Source organism: Acipenser ruthenus, chromosome 9 (assembly GCF_902713425.1).
Source record: "Acipenser ruthenus chromosome 9, fAciRut3.2 maternal haplotype, whole genome shotgun sequence".
Classification (NCBI taxonomy): Eukaryota; Metazoa; Chordata; class Actinopteri; order Acipenseriformes; family Acipenseridae; genus Acipenser; species Acipenser ruthenus.
This window is the reverse complement of record NC_081197.1, coordinates 54,503,170-54,517,220: the sequence shown is the minus strand read 5'-3', so window position 1 is coordinate 54,517,220 and position 14,051 is coordinate 54,503,170. Positions and strand designations below refer to the sequence as shown.

At 35.4% G+C, this 14,051-nt stretch overlaps 1 protein-coding gene across 1 annotated transcript in view; it reads right to left on the bottom strand.

Annotated features, from left to right (window-relative positions):
• Nucleotides 1-1,968: 1,968 nt before the first annotated feature.
• The window catches only part of LOC117405548 (kelch-like protein 1), a 60,041-nt gene continuing 47,958 nt past the window's right edge, over nt 1,969-14,051 (bottom strand). The window contains exons 8-11 of the mRNA XM_034008702.3: nt 6,175-6,337; nt 5,564-5,776; nt 5,069-5,240; nt 1,969-4,742 (exon numbers count right to left, since the gene is read on the bottom strand). Coding sequence (XP_033864593.3) covers nt 4,683-4,742; nt 5,069-5,240; nt 5,564-5,776; nt 6,175-6,337 — 608 coding nt within the window. The 3' untranslated portion in view covers nt 1,969-4,682. The remainder of the gene's footprint in view (nt 4,743-5,068; nt 5,241-5,563; nt 5,777-6,174; nt 6,338-14,051) is intronic.

Sequence of the window (14,051 nt, the reverse complement as noted above, 5' to 3'; positions counted from 1 at the left end):
TTGCTTCAGAGTAGTGTGTAATCTAATGCATTGGTTTGTATGTGTTTGCTAAAATGAAGTATTAATGGTATGAAATCCTGATGTAATATAACTTGTGTTTAATATTCACCTTTGTGCTGCATGTAGGTACTGTTAAAGTGTAGACTAGGAATAAGCAGCAATTGGTATTTAATAACCTTATTTTATCGTTTAATGGGTTGTGCTTGATTCTTGTGACACATTCTGAATTCTCTCTCCATTTGGGAGTAATAAGAAGAGCTCACAGAAATTACATAAAATGATATAGAAAGGTATACCAGTGTTAATTGTTCTGGATTGCATGTGGATATTCAGAGTGTCCATATTAAATTACATTGTGGATGTCTAGATTCAGAACACTTCAGTGTGGTCCTAGTATTGGTAACTTTAATTCTGCTACATCACTGACTGAAATATTCGATAATAAAAACTGGTATAGTTGTACTACACATATCACAAGCCCATAGAATTTAGTTTTATTTGTACGTTTGCTAATTCCTTGTGGATGTAAAATAGGAACAAGAGAGACAACCCGAAGAATTAGTAAATTAAGTGTTACTAACTACACTGTACAATCACACAGTAATGATGTATGGATGTGTGGTTACAATGCACAACATGTCTAATGAAAAATGTTACCCTGTATTTACATGTGTGGTTGTGTATTTACAATATGATTACCATGTAACCACATGTAATGCAATTACATTGTAATTACATTATACTGTACTGTAGTTAGAGACACTTCATTCAAAGTACTACAGAAGAATGCCCTTAGTAGGGTGAGATAATGAGATTGTTCTCCTCCCACAATTTAATAGCATGGATTGACAGTGAATGTATGTGGTTTTTTTTCAACAAATAGAATACAATAACAAGCAAACAAAAAACAACTGGTAAATAACCTCTCGTATTGTCAGGTAGGAATCCGAATTAGGATTAAGAAAGTCCAGCTGTCAATGTGTAATGTGAAGAGAAGAGAACAGACATTTATAAACTTGGTGTCACTTTTTTTTGGCAGAAATCCACTTTTTTTTTTAACTCTTGAGGATCTTGGTTTCTTCAGCATTTAAGTGCATTTTAAAAACTTTATTAGGCACATCCACTATGACTTGCATTGCAAGATTATAGCAATTATTCAACAGAAATACATTCTGAATAATCCCAGAACACCTAAAAGTAGCTGACAAAGTTAAACCTAGTCAATATTTTAACTGCAGCATAGAGACCAGGATCAGAGGACACAGTTGAGAAGAAACATACTTAGGACAGAGGAAGGGAGGCACTTTTTTAGACATAGCGGTGAGTGTTACCAAGCCACATTGGCTTGGATTATATGCAAAAAATGTTTTTCGGTTTTAATTCAATTAATTTTTTCGGTGCTTATCTTGAGTTATTTTCGAGTTTTATGTAAATAATTTTTTTTGGGGGGGGGGCTTTCGCTTTTTATACTGTAAGAAATTATTGTTTTTGGTTACTTTCCAAAATTCTTGGGCAATTTTTTTCTGTCAGTCAGTGTGTATAGTAACTTGACAGTACTTGCACACTTGTATTATTGTGTGTGTTTAGGCATTTGTTTACATTTCGCCACAATTTGCTATTATGTGTTAAATTCCACAGGCATGTAAATGAACCCTATCGAACTGTAATATAGTTTTTAAATCTCACGAGCAAGAACAATGCTCTGAATTAAATTGCAATCTCATTTTAAATCTCGCAAGCGTGTACAATCCTCCAATAGAAATTTAGGAATTTGCTGCCACTCAGTAGTTGGTGTGGGTTTAAAGTATTCAGAATGAATCAATGACAGATACAAGTTAGGAAGGAGGGACATATGCCCAACTGCACTGGCTAAGTATTCTTTTTTTTTTTTTTTGTAGGTTATTTTTATTTTATTTTTCACAGGGAAAGGATTCAAGTCAAGGTGAACTGAGGAACCATTTTCCAGTGTTTATTGGATATACACCAATTACATTTTTTTTTTTTTTGTATCAGGGGTGCTTTATCAGGTTTTATCAGTTAAAACCGAAAATCAGAAGGCCTAATTATAATCTAACAAAATATAAACAATAATACTTTAAATCATGAGGGCATAAACAAAGTCAACAGGCAAGTTTATTTTTTTCAACACAATTTGAAACATGCTATAATTTACATCATGGAATTCCACTGAGTCATGGATAGTAGGAGTTTTGAAGTGAAATACATAAATACTTGTGTAAATAAATGAGTGGTTCTGAACCAGACAGCCCTATGTTGCACTGTCCATATCTGGAGAAAATACAAGCAAACCATTTGAGGCTTTCATTTTGGTTTCAAATATGAACTATAGATAATACATAATATGTATTTTAGATAGTTCTATAAAAATGTGCTATCGTATTAACATAGGACCTTTTAAATAAATAAATAAATAAATAAATAAATACACAAAAAAATAAATACATACATTAATAAATATTACTGAACAACAGTGGCCTACATTCATACAGTCAAGTTGTTTCTATGTTCAGGTTCAATTCGACATTATACATTTTGACATTATACATTTCATTTTGACATTATACATTTTGAAACACTATTTAACTATTAAATTCACATTTCCCTTATAAAGTTTCATTTTAAAGATGGGGCCTTCCAACTGAATTAAAACCATGGTGACACTTAAAGATGCATATATTGTGCTGAGCAGAGATAATGCATTAACTTTATTTTATACATCAGAAGTGTTATTACATATACTAAAAACAGCTTAAATGTTACTATCACTTTTAAGGTCTCTTTCTACAGTACATAGCTCTTGTCAATATTCTTTATTGTTCTGCACATTTTCTGGACACTTTTCCTGCTTTTGCAATCAATACACATTTTTAAAAAGCACACCACCAGAAACTTAAAGATGACAATTCCAGCACAATTAGAATTGAGATTCTGGGGCGGGATTACTACTTGCTCCCTCCTTTGATCACTCCCCCTGATCTTGTTTAAACTTCAGGTAAACTCACCTGACTATTGCAGTAGCAATCACAGTTGAATCACCAGTTCCTCTTTCAGAGGGTGTGGCTTCCACCTCCCCTTGAGAGGCGGGAACAGCAGCCAAATAATCAGTCATCACGAACGTCACCCATACCCAAAACAAGTAGTCAGAATCCTGACATTGAATTGGCTTGTAAACAGTTAAAATTGAATTGTTTTGTCCAAAACCGAGATTCTGTTTTAACAATTGTTAGTTTTTTCCCTATTTCTAAGTAAGACAGGGAACTGTATCTAAGACATCATCTTGCGTATTTAGTAAATGTACCTAAATTATGATTTGAAAAGGCATGAAATAATAATGATATTTTGAAGTTCTGTTAGAAACTCTTGATACTGCACACATGTGCATGGGGTCCAGAAGCCATTCTTTACACACAGAATAATGTAACTAATAGTAAGAGAAGACGTTTCATAAAATTAAAAAGATAACATTATACTCACAGTTTTGTACATGATGCACTATGTTTTATCTGGTCTCATGTTCAAAATGTTGATCTAAAACATGCCTTACAGTGTTGATTCAGTTTATATACAAAGGTAAGGTGCTGAACTGTAATTCTTGGTGCACAATGAAGAGTCAGTTAATAACATTTTTATACCACGTTTGCTATTGGTCTTTGCAGATGGGGCAGATAAACGCAGTGCTTCCATTCTCTTATCAATGGATTGATGTGCATTGCATGATGGAGCACTCTCAGCAAAGGAGGGTCAAGTGAGTCCTACAATAAAAATATGAAAGGAGGACAGTGGAGAGGAACTTAGGTTAGGGAATGGATGATTCTTAAGGCTTTGGTGCACAAGCAAATTTTGTGGGCAAGCATCAACCATGACCCATTGACACAGCCGATGTGTACTATGATTGGACAAAATGGAAGTGACGTATGCACTGTAACATTCTTGTTTTTGTTTAGATTACTATTAGAATGAATTCGATAAGTGGAAATGGAGGCTTTTTTTCTTTCCCACACGAGTGAAAAACAGACAGTGGCATCCTGTAGACAGATGCTCAGTCCCTGGCATCTGGAACTAGGAAATTGAGAAGTTGGCGAGAATAATATAACATAGGAAAAACATTTTGTAAATAAAAGTATGCTATACTTAGACATTTCATATATGACGTCCTTATATCTAAAAACATTAACATGTGTACACCTTTATAAATACAGTGAAAACTGCTTTATCACTGGTTAATTGAATTAACTAAAAAGAAGGGTCCATCAAATGTTTTATTTCTGCTGGAAACATAACCATTGATAGGAACTGAAAGAAAGAGAGGCTAACACTGTCTTTATTTAAGCCATTTTATGATGCATATCCTTCCTGAACTGGTAGATCAATCCCCTGTGAGTTAGAGAAGGAGAAGTACCAGACATAAGGAGAAAGCTCTGATGTTTACAGAATTGAAAAGCAAGATGCTTCTATTACAAAGTACATACAAATTACCACAAAGTAATTCAAATTTAAATGAACAGTATACAACCAAGATGACCACTTGTTTTCTGCAGGTTTTAACCCCAATTCCTGCACTCTGGGGTGGTCCTCATCCCCCCTCAACCCCCCTACTCCTGGCTGAGTATTGTGAGTAATTCACATCGTACATTCTGTATAGCCACCTGATAATGAGACTGTTAAGGCTGCTTGATAACAATGACACATGCGCCAGCTCTTCCAATGTTCAGTGGTGACATCTGTGTAAAAGAGAATGACAGATTGTAAAACAATACATACAAAGAAAAGGACTACAGTACGTTCACATTATGAAGGGGATTATTGTCATTTGTCAGGTATCAAAACTACAATTGTAATACTAACTGAATGTATAATAAATATCAACTAGCAAATGGAATAACTTTGCCTGCATATACTGTAACATGTTGATTGCATTATTAATAACATCATTAACATCCTGGTTTGCTCTTGATACCCTTTTCTTGTAATTCTGGAATGATTTCTACATTGACAACTTGTCTGGATTTGGAGGTGTGATATAGATTAAAGGTACTTTTGTAGTTACCTTTGTCCATTCATTTGTCTCAGGATCATATGATTCCATTGTGTTCAGATATGTTTGTCCATCATATCCACCAACTGCATATAACTTATCTCCAAGAAGGCATACTCCGACGGCATCTCGGGGCAAGTTTAGTGGTGCAACAGTTGTCCATGTGTCTGTTTTTGGGTCATATCTAAAAGAAAATAAAATAATAAAAACAGAATATATATATATATATATATATATATATATATATATATATATATATATATATATATATATATTCTTAAAATCTTAAACTATATCAATAATTTAATGTCATGTGCTTTGGGGCATAGCAGGAGCACCAAGAAAAGATTCAATAACTCATGAGTTAAAATAGTTGTGAATATGATTTACTAAAATGTGAATGAATACAGATTAATAACAGCAATGTAAATGTTCTATTATATAACTGTGTGCTGCACATGATTGGTGTCCCAGACTAACAAATGAATTGACTTTATATTGAAGTACCTCTCCACGCAGTCTGAAAGCCGTGAGCAATGACTGGAAGCTGGAGCATCATGCCCCCCGACCGCATATAGAAAACCATCACATGCTGCGACTCCTACACCTCCTCTTCTCTTGGACATTGGTGAACACATACTCCATTTATTAGTGTGAGGGTCATAGCACTCCATTGAACTGAGACAGGAACTTCCATCACGGCCACCAACAGCACACAGTCTGTTAAAATGATGTCAGTATAATTTAATTTACGTTTATTACAGACAAAATGGATGTTATGAATCAATTACATATACAATACATTTGAAAACAAATGTTCTATTGCAACCATGAGTAGCTCATTCCAAATTTAGGAGAAGGTGTGCACCAGATCCCATGGTCTGGATAGGACAGGGCATTAAAGTCAAGCCTTCACTATCTACAGTGAAATATAAAACTAGGTGCATCTAGGTAATCCCTCCCCAGAAGATGCAAGAAAGAAACTCAGTTTTCACGTAATAGTGACTGGTATCCTCATCTTCATAAGATAACATTCTAATTAATTTATCATATACATATGCACAGGCAGCAATGATTAGAAACGTAGCTGTGCCTTGGGTTTTAAGGAATCTACCTACTTTCCATTTAAAGCTGCCACTCCAGCCGTGCTTCTGGCAGTAGACATACTTGCAACAAATGTCCACTGCTGACTTTGTGGATCCCATCTTTCCACTGTGTTCAGGTAACTCCAGCCATCATGGCCTCCTACAGCATAAATAGGGCCTTCTAACAGTGTTACTCCTTGAAACAGAACAGAAATGGTGCAACAGAAACATTAGGCATACATTTTGCCCTTGAAGACATGTCCTCCCATACACACTTTTATAGTATTTTGTCAAACCCTTTTATTAGTTACAGTATAATTTTCACCACTCCCAATTTAATTGAGACCTTTTTTAATGCATTTCCTTCCGTGTAAAGGTATGACATTATAAGCCTCTTCTCCATGTCTTTGTAAGTACCGTAAAAAAGACCTAGAAAATAGACTTATACAAAGGTTTTTACAGTAACTACTGATTGAAGTATTATCCAGAAAATTAAATGCTTGATCCAATAACATTTTCATCAATTTTAGATCTACACTGAATCACTAAAACCAATAGTTACATCCGATATGGAGTACCATAGATGAGAGAATTAAATACAGAACAGATAATTATTGAAAATACAACACCGGAAATTTCCACTTGCAAATAAAAAAAAAAAAAAAGCTAAAATCAAGGTTCCTGTGGAGACCAAAATTATTCAAATAATTAGCATAAGCATATAGAGACTGAGCATGTTTGGATTCTCCTGTAGAGAAAGATGAAATTTGAAGAAACATTGCTGTGAAAATGAACCATTATCTACCGCCACAGAAAAATAGATTGCATGGCATTCCACAGATAGGTATCACACACATATTCTGTAAAGGCATAATAATCAAATTGACTCCTGGAAAGTAGGTACCGCTACAAGAAAAAAATATGCAGCGAATGCTTACATTGAATTCTAACTCTGATATCACCTTTCCATAGCTGTCTCCATGCCTGACAGCCACTCACAGAGACATTTACAGCTAAAAAGGCTGCCCTGATGAGTTGTCACGACAGGATAAAAATGTACCTTCCAGCTCGCTGCTGCCTGGTTTGACTGACTTTCTTAAAGAAAGAGTAATCTGTGAACACCACATTGTACTGATACTAATTGTTAAACACAGACGAAGGATACAATGGGTTATGAATAATTACTTCAGAAACCAATGAAAATAACCCCAAATAGCAACACATCCAAATCTTGGAAGTATTGATAGAAATACTGATCACCACATGTTTCTATTCACTTCTACACTTTGTATTACTATTCAACACAGACATACTGTACTGACAACCATGAGCTCTACAGATCTTAACCTTGCCATGGCAACAACATTTATCCCTTCAAAGCAAGCAATTGTGAACTACTCATTTTGAAATTTACGTTGGGGAAAAATAAATAAACAAGGTGGTCTAATTTAATAAAGAAAGTGTAAAGTATTGCTGCCCTTTAACTCTGAATTAATTCTTCTTTCCCCAAATATAGGTGCCTTTTTTCACCTGAATGTGTTGCAAACTCAATGTTATTAAGGAGTAAAATAACTACTTCTAACTGGGGTTCTGAAGGCTGCTGGACCACATGTGCAATTCTGAACAGATCACATTGCTTGTGTCCAATCCATTCTCTTGATTGTTTGCTGTTCAAAATAAAGAGGTGATGATCCTTGCTTGATGTGGGCAAGCATTGTCATGAAATGGCATTTGTCATCAAATGGCACCAGCATAAGGACTCACCACTGGATGGAAAATCTCATTTTGGTACTGAACAGCAGTGAGGGATCCATTCTGGAGGACGTGGATGTCTGACTTTACCTGTATGCTGATTCCAGCCCACACCATTACAGAGCCTACTTTATATCTATTTTGTTCTGCAACATTGGTCTGGCAGTATAATTAAGACAGAATGTAGATTTATCACTGAAGAGAACTAGTAGCCAATCATTCATTTTGACACTATCCCTAGCCCATTTTTAAATCTTCCTGGATGTGTCTTAGTGTCAGAGGTATGCAGATTAATGGACCTCATGCCAGGCTTATGTATAGAAATTGTAAGCCCTGTTATATTTTAAAGCTTATTTCTCAATTGGGTAGTGTTTGAGGGTAATCAAAGTGTGTGGTTGACTTTGACTTTTCACAAAACTTTGTTTAGAGGGTGTGGAACCTTTACTGTCAGTCTAATTAATGACTTTATTAACATTCTTTTTATTTTGCATCATTATCCATCCATTAACACAGTCATTCAATAAATGTCTCAGTATGAAACTCCCACAGGTATTTGCTGAAAACCTTGATCTCCAGCAAAAGTTCAGTAATATATACAGTATATATATATATATATATATATATATATATATATATATACAGATGTGCTCAAATTTGTTGGTACCCTTACAGCTCATTGAAATAATGCTTCATTCCTCCTGAAAAGTGATGAAATTAAAAGCTATTTTATCATGTATACTTGCATGCCTTTGGTATGTCATAGAATAAAGCAAAGAAGCTGTGAAAAGAGATGAATTATTGCTTATTCTACAAAGATATTCTAAAATGGCCTGGACACATTTGTTGGTACCCCTTAGAAAAGATAATAAATAATTAGATTATAGTGATATTTCAAACTAATTAGTTTATTTAATTAGTATCACACATGTCTCCAATGTAATCAGTCATTCAGCCTATTTAAATGGAGAAAAGTAGTCACTGTGCTGTTTGCTATCATTGTGTGCACCACACTGAACATGGACCAGATAAAGCAAAGGAGAGAGTTGTCTGAGGAGATCAGAAAGAAAATAATAGACAAGCATGGTAAAGGTAAAGGCTACAAGACCATCTCCAAGCAGCTTGATGTTCCTGTGACAACAGTTGCAAATATTATTACGAAGTTTAAGGTCCATGGAACTGTAGCCAACCTCCCTGGGCGCGGCCGCAAGAGGAAAATCGACCCCAGATTGAACAGAAGGATAGTGCAAATGGTAGAAAAAGAACCAAGGATAACTGCCAAAGAGATACAAGCTGAACTCCAAGGTGAAGGTACGTCAGTTTCTGATTGCACCATCCGTCGCTTTTTGAGCAAAAGTGGGCTCCATGGAAGAAGACCCAGGAGGACTCCACTTTTGACAGAAAACCATAAAAAAGCCAGAGTGGAATTTGCTAAAATGCATATTGACAAGCCACAATCCTTCTGGGAGAATGTCCTTTGGACAGATGAGTCAAAACTGGAGCTTTTTGGCAAGTCACATCAACTCTATGTTCACAGACGAAAAAATGAAGCTTTCAAAGAAAAGAACACCATACCTACAGTGAAACATGGAGGAGGCTTGGTTATGTTTTGGGGCTGCTTTGCTGCGCAAGGGTGCCTTGAATCTGTGCAGGGCACAATGAAATCTCAAGACTATCAAGGCATTCTGGAGCGAAACGTACTGCCCAGTGTCAGAAAGCTCTGTCTCAGTCGCAGGTCATGGGTCCTCCAACAGGATAATGACCCAAAACACACAGCTAAAAGCACCCAAGAATGGATAAGAACAAAACATTGGACTATTCTGAAGTGGCCTTCTATGAGTCCTGATCTGAATCCTATCGAACATCTATGGAAAGAGCTGAAACTTGCAGTCTGGAGAAGGCACCCATCAAACCTGAGACAGCTGGAGCAGTTTGCTCAGGAAGAGTGGGCCAAACTACCTGTTAACAGGTGCAGAAGTCTCATTGAGAGCTACAGAAAATGTTTGATTGCAGTGATTGTCTCTAAAGGTTGTGCAACAAAATATTAGGTTAGTGGTCCCATCATTTTTGTCCATGCCATTTTCATTTGTTTTATTATTTACAATATTATGTTGAATAAAAAATCAAAAGCAAAGTCTGATGTCTATTAATTATGGAATAAACAATGGTGGATGCCAATTACTTTTGTCAGTTTCAAGTTATTTCAGAGAAAATTATGCATTCTTCGTTTTTTGTGGAGGGGTACCAACAAATTTGAGCACGTCTGTATATATATATATATATATATATATATATATATATATATATATATATATATATACACACACACACACACACACACACACACACAGTATGTACTGTAGATAGACAATTCATCCATTTTATTATAGCAATAAGACACAAAAGTTTGTGATTTATTGTCAGGGTTTTTAGTCAATTACCAGAAGACCCAATGAAGTTGCATACATGTGTAATTAACAATACTTCTCCATGATTGGCACATGGTTTCTGTTAGTCTTTCTCTACTCTATTTAATATCTATTTTTATGGAAAATATATATTTTTATTTTCTTTTTCCTACAATTAGAACACTTCCAAGTGTTGTTTACAAAGTTGGTTCGAGGCTGCCAACAATCTTTGAAAATGAACAAAGTTTTCTTTTGAAAGTAATTTATCACAATAATCCAACTTGGCTACACTCTATAAGTACTGCATCTGTGTAAAATGGAATCTAAAAGTAAAGATTTTATATATATTTTTAAACGTACAGCTTAATCAACTTCACTATTAAACAATTTTTTTAAATGATTTTGAATATTGCTACATCTTAAACAGCACACTAAAGATAAAGCAATGCCTAAGGAAACATATCCAAAATGTTTTTTTTTTCCCTCTGAGATTTAAACTATAACTTCTTTTTAATTCAATTTCTCTTTAATTCACAGCATTGATAATGAAAGGAAGTACTTCTAGCTCATTTCTCACAAAAGAAACAGTAATTATTTTAAAACTTTACTTAGCTTTAAACAGTCTTCAAAAAACCTAAATCATTAGTTTGCTGTGTAGTTTGTCTAATACGATGAATCTTTTCAAATCTTTTCATCTTTTGAAGGTTTAAGGGTAACGAATGTAGCATAAGTGAAGTATACTATATATATTGTATGTCCCTTCTAAACTTATTTAAAATCCAGTAATACCAGTAACAGAAGGGAAACATGGCAAAATGAGGTTTCCCACAGAACAGAAATATTAAACATTTATAACAACATATGTACAATCTGTAACAACCCTGGAAATAGCAGTTCAACAATAACAAGTCACAACAAGATTACAGAAAAAAACTTCAATTAGCTATTTTAAAATTCTTCTTACTACTTATAAGGCCCTTTGTGGTTTAGGACCTTCATAATTGCAGGAACTGTTAGTACCCTATGCCCCTGGTCATACTCTGAGATCAGCAAATGCTGGCCTTCTGGTTGCTCCAGTAAGTTGGCTTAAATCAGGACGGGCGAGGGCCTTTAGTAGTTCTGCTCCCTGCCTTTGAAACTCTATTCCAAATCATACCAGGAATGCTGGCACAGCTGACATTTTAAAATCATTTTTAAAAACATATTTTTGAGCTGGATTGCTAGGCCGTTGGCTTCCATTTTATTTTATTGTTTTTACTGTAAAGCACCCTGGGATATGCTTGCATGAAGAGAGCTATATACTGTAAAAGTAAGTTATATTGTAATGTAACCAGACTGGATATGTCCCCACCTCCCCACTGAGCTGCAAGGACACCATACATTTAGAAACCTGTATATTCAGGACATCTTGAGAATTGTACACATCACAGATGTGGCACAATATTGGTTGATACTTATCTACTAGAATGGGGAGCTGTAAGGTTTTAAGGGGTTCATTTCAAAAGGCAGGGTTGATCCAATCATAAGGGCATACAAGACTATCCTTTAGGTACACCATTTCAAGTACGGAGGGTAGTATTTTCCCTAGAGGATAGACCTTGGGTCTACCTTTTATAAAATGTAATGTGTGTCAAATCCCTGAGGGTGCCTTCACTTAATCCCTTTACTGTGGCAGGACTCATCCTACACAATGCAGAGTTCTTATGATGAAGTGTACTTTCTATATTTAATGAAGAGTACTTGAAAAGAATCCTCCCATATCCAACTTTGGGTTTCAGTCCCAGCCCTACAAGTATGACAAATTATTCAATTTTCAAAACAAAGCCCTAGGAGGAAGACTGTCCCGGCTAAGGTCATCTTTGCTTTCGCTTTAAATACCAGTCTTGCCTTCAGGGAGCCGTTAGTACAAAGTGAAAAGGAACATTCTATTACATTTAATTGGTTTTTGAGGGCTCTGGTTGTTGAATTATTTATATGATGATATTGGAATGAGATGCTTTTTCTTCATGCTACAGCTGATGTCAGTGAATTCAAGAGATCTATGATGTTCATTTTTTACACACCCCTGATAGCCATATTACTGTCAATTTGAGCTCAAAGCATTCCTGCTGTGTGCATCAAAAAGTGATGACAGAAATGGAAACAAATTTTGTTAGTTTTCCTCTCCAATTGAACATTATACAGAGAACCCTACAAATACCACTACATTACATCTCCTCTAAACCTAAAGGCGGTCATACCAAGGCAGGATTTTAGTACAATTTTCTTGACTGAATATTAGAATCTACAGTGTGAATCATTAAGGGTACCACTAAAGGGCGATATAAGAAAAGTTGTGTTAAATTCGCTAAAGAAGAAGCTCTGGATGTACCGGTTTCTACAGTATCCCTTGCCACAATATCAGGAAGTATTTGGAGTATCTTGCTTTGGTGAGCATCTTTGAACCTTGTATGTATTTTTAATGAAATCTAAAGCTGCAGGAACACAAAGTCACTTTTTCACAAACAGTTGCTTAAAACCTGGTTCCAGGAGTCTGGGAGACCTATTTTGAGGCAACTTTGCTGTATCAAACCCTAAGTCTCCCCTGGTGTGCCATGCAGTGACCTGAAACCAAGTCTCCTGAAACCAAGTTCCAAGCCACAAAGTGGCTTTGTGTTCCTTCAGCTTTTTACAGAATATACAGTACATGTTCACCTTGCCAGAGGAAAATATATGATATCAGTCAATAACATTTATGAGACATGGTAATTGTTTTTTTTGACAAACACTGGAATAATACTAGTCAATGTTTATATGTTTCTGTAATAACATGTCAGGAAGCTTGGACTCAATTGTTTACTGAAGGTCAGTTTAATAACATCATGATGACATTTTTTCTTTAGTGGCTACTTCAGAAAGACTTTCAAAGAAAGCAATAAAGCATTACAGCTGGAGCAAATATTCAAGTTCTACAATAGATCACTTTGTTCTGGTGTTCCCTCTTTGCCCCTAAGAAAAGAATTATGATTTGCACAATTTATTCACCTCTTTTTTCATGTCCAATAGAGATAAAGCCCCCACATGTTTAGATCCTAATTATTTCACTTAATGGGTAAAAGATCTGTCTCAACAAAAAACCTGAACACAGCCCATCCTTGAGAGTACACACAATTGTACACATCTACCTGTTCCAGGCTCAGGGAGACTCAATGATGGGGCTTGAAGCCACAGCCACTCGTCTGTCCCTCATGCAACTTCGAGGAGAAACACATGTCTTGCAAGGTATATATATTTAGAAATGTCTGGTTATGGAAGTTCATTGGACTTACCTCTGATTTCACTTATGTCCAAAAAGGCTTAAACCACTTTATCATGCTTTATCATGCTTCTTGATGGTCTTTTTAGCCTACCTGGGTGTTATGTACTATACTTTAAGACACAGAATGTTATTTAAATCTACAGCTGTTTGTACTGGTCTCTGTCTCTCTTGCATGTGCAGTCATTTAATCAACTCTCTCTACCTGTTATGCGAATATGGTACAGTATGCCTTTAATTTAAAATGAGGATAACTTTGAACTTTAGAAAAGCAGCACACATGTTTGTATATGAAACTAGAACACCATGCCAGAGAAGTAAGTTCATTATTCAAATTATTTTACCACATTTAATTGAACAATCTTCTTCTGTTAGGGGTGCCTTTTGATTTCATAATCAAGCATCTTCGTTTGAGTTTATATGCTTGTGGTGTACTAATGCATCAGAACCTCATTGCA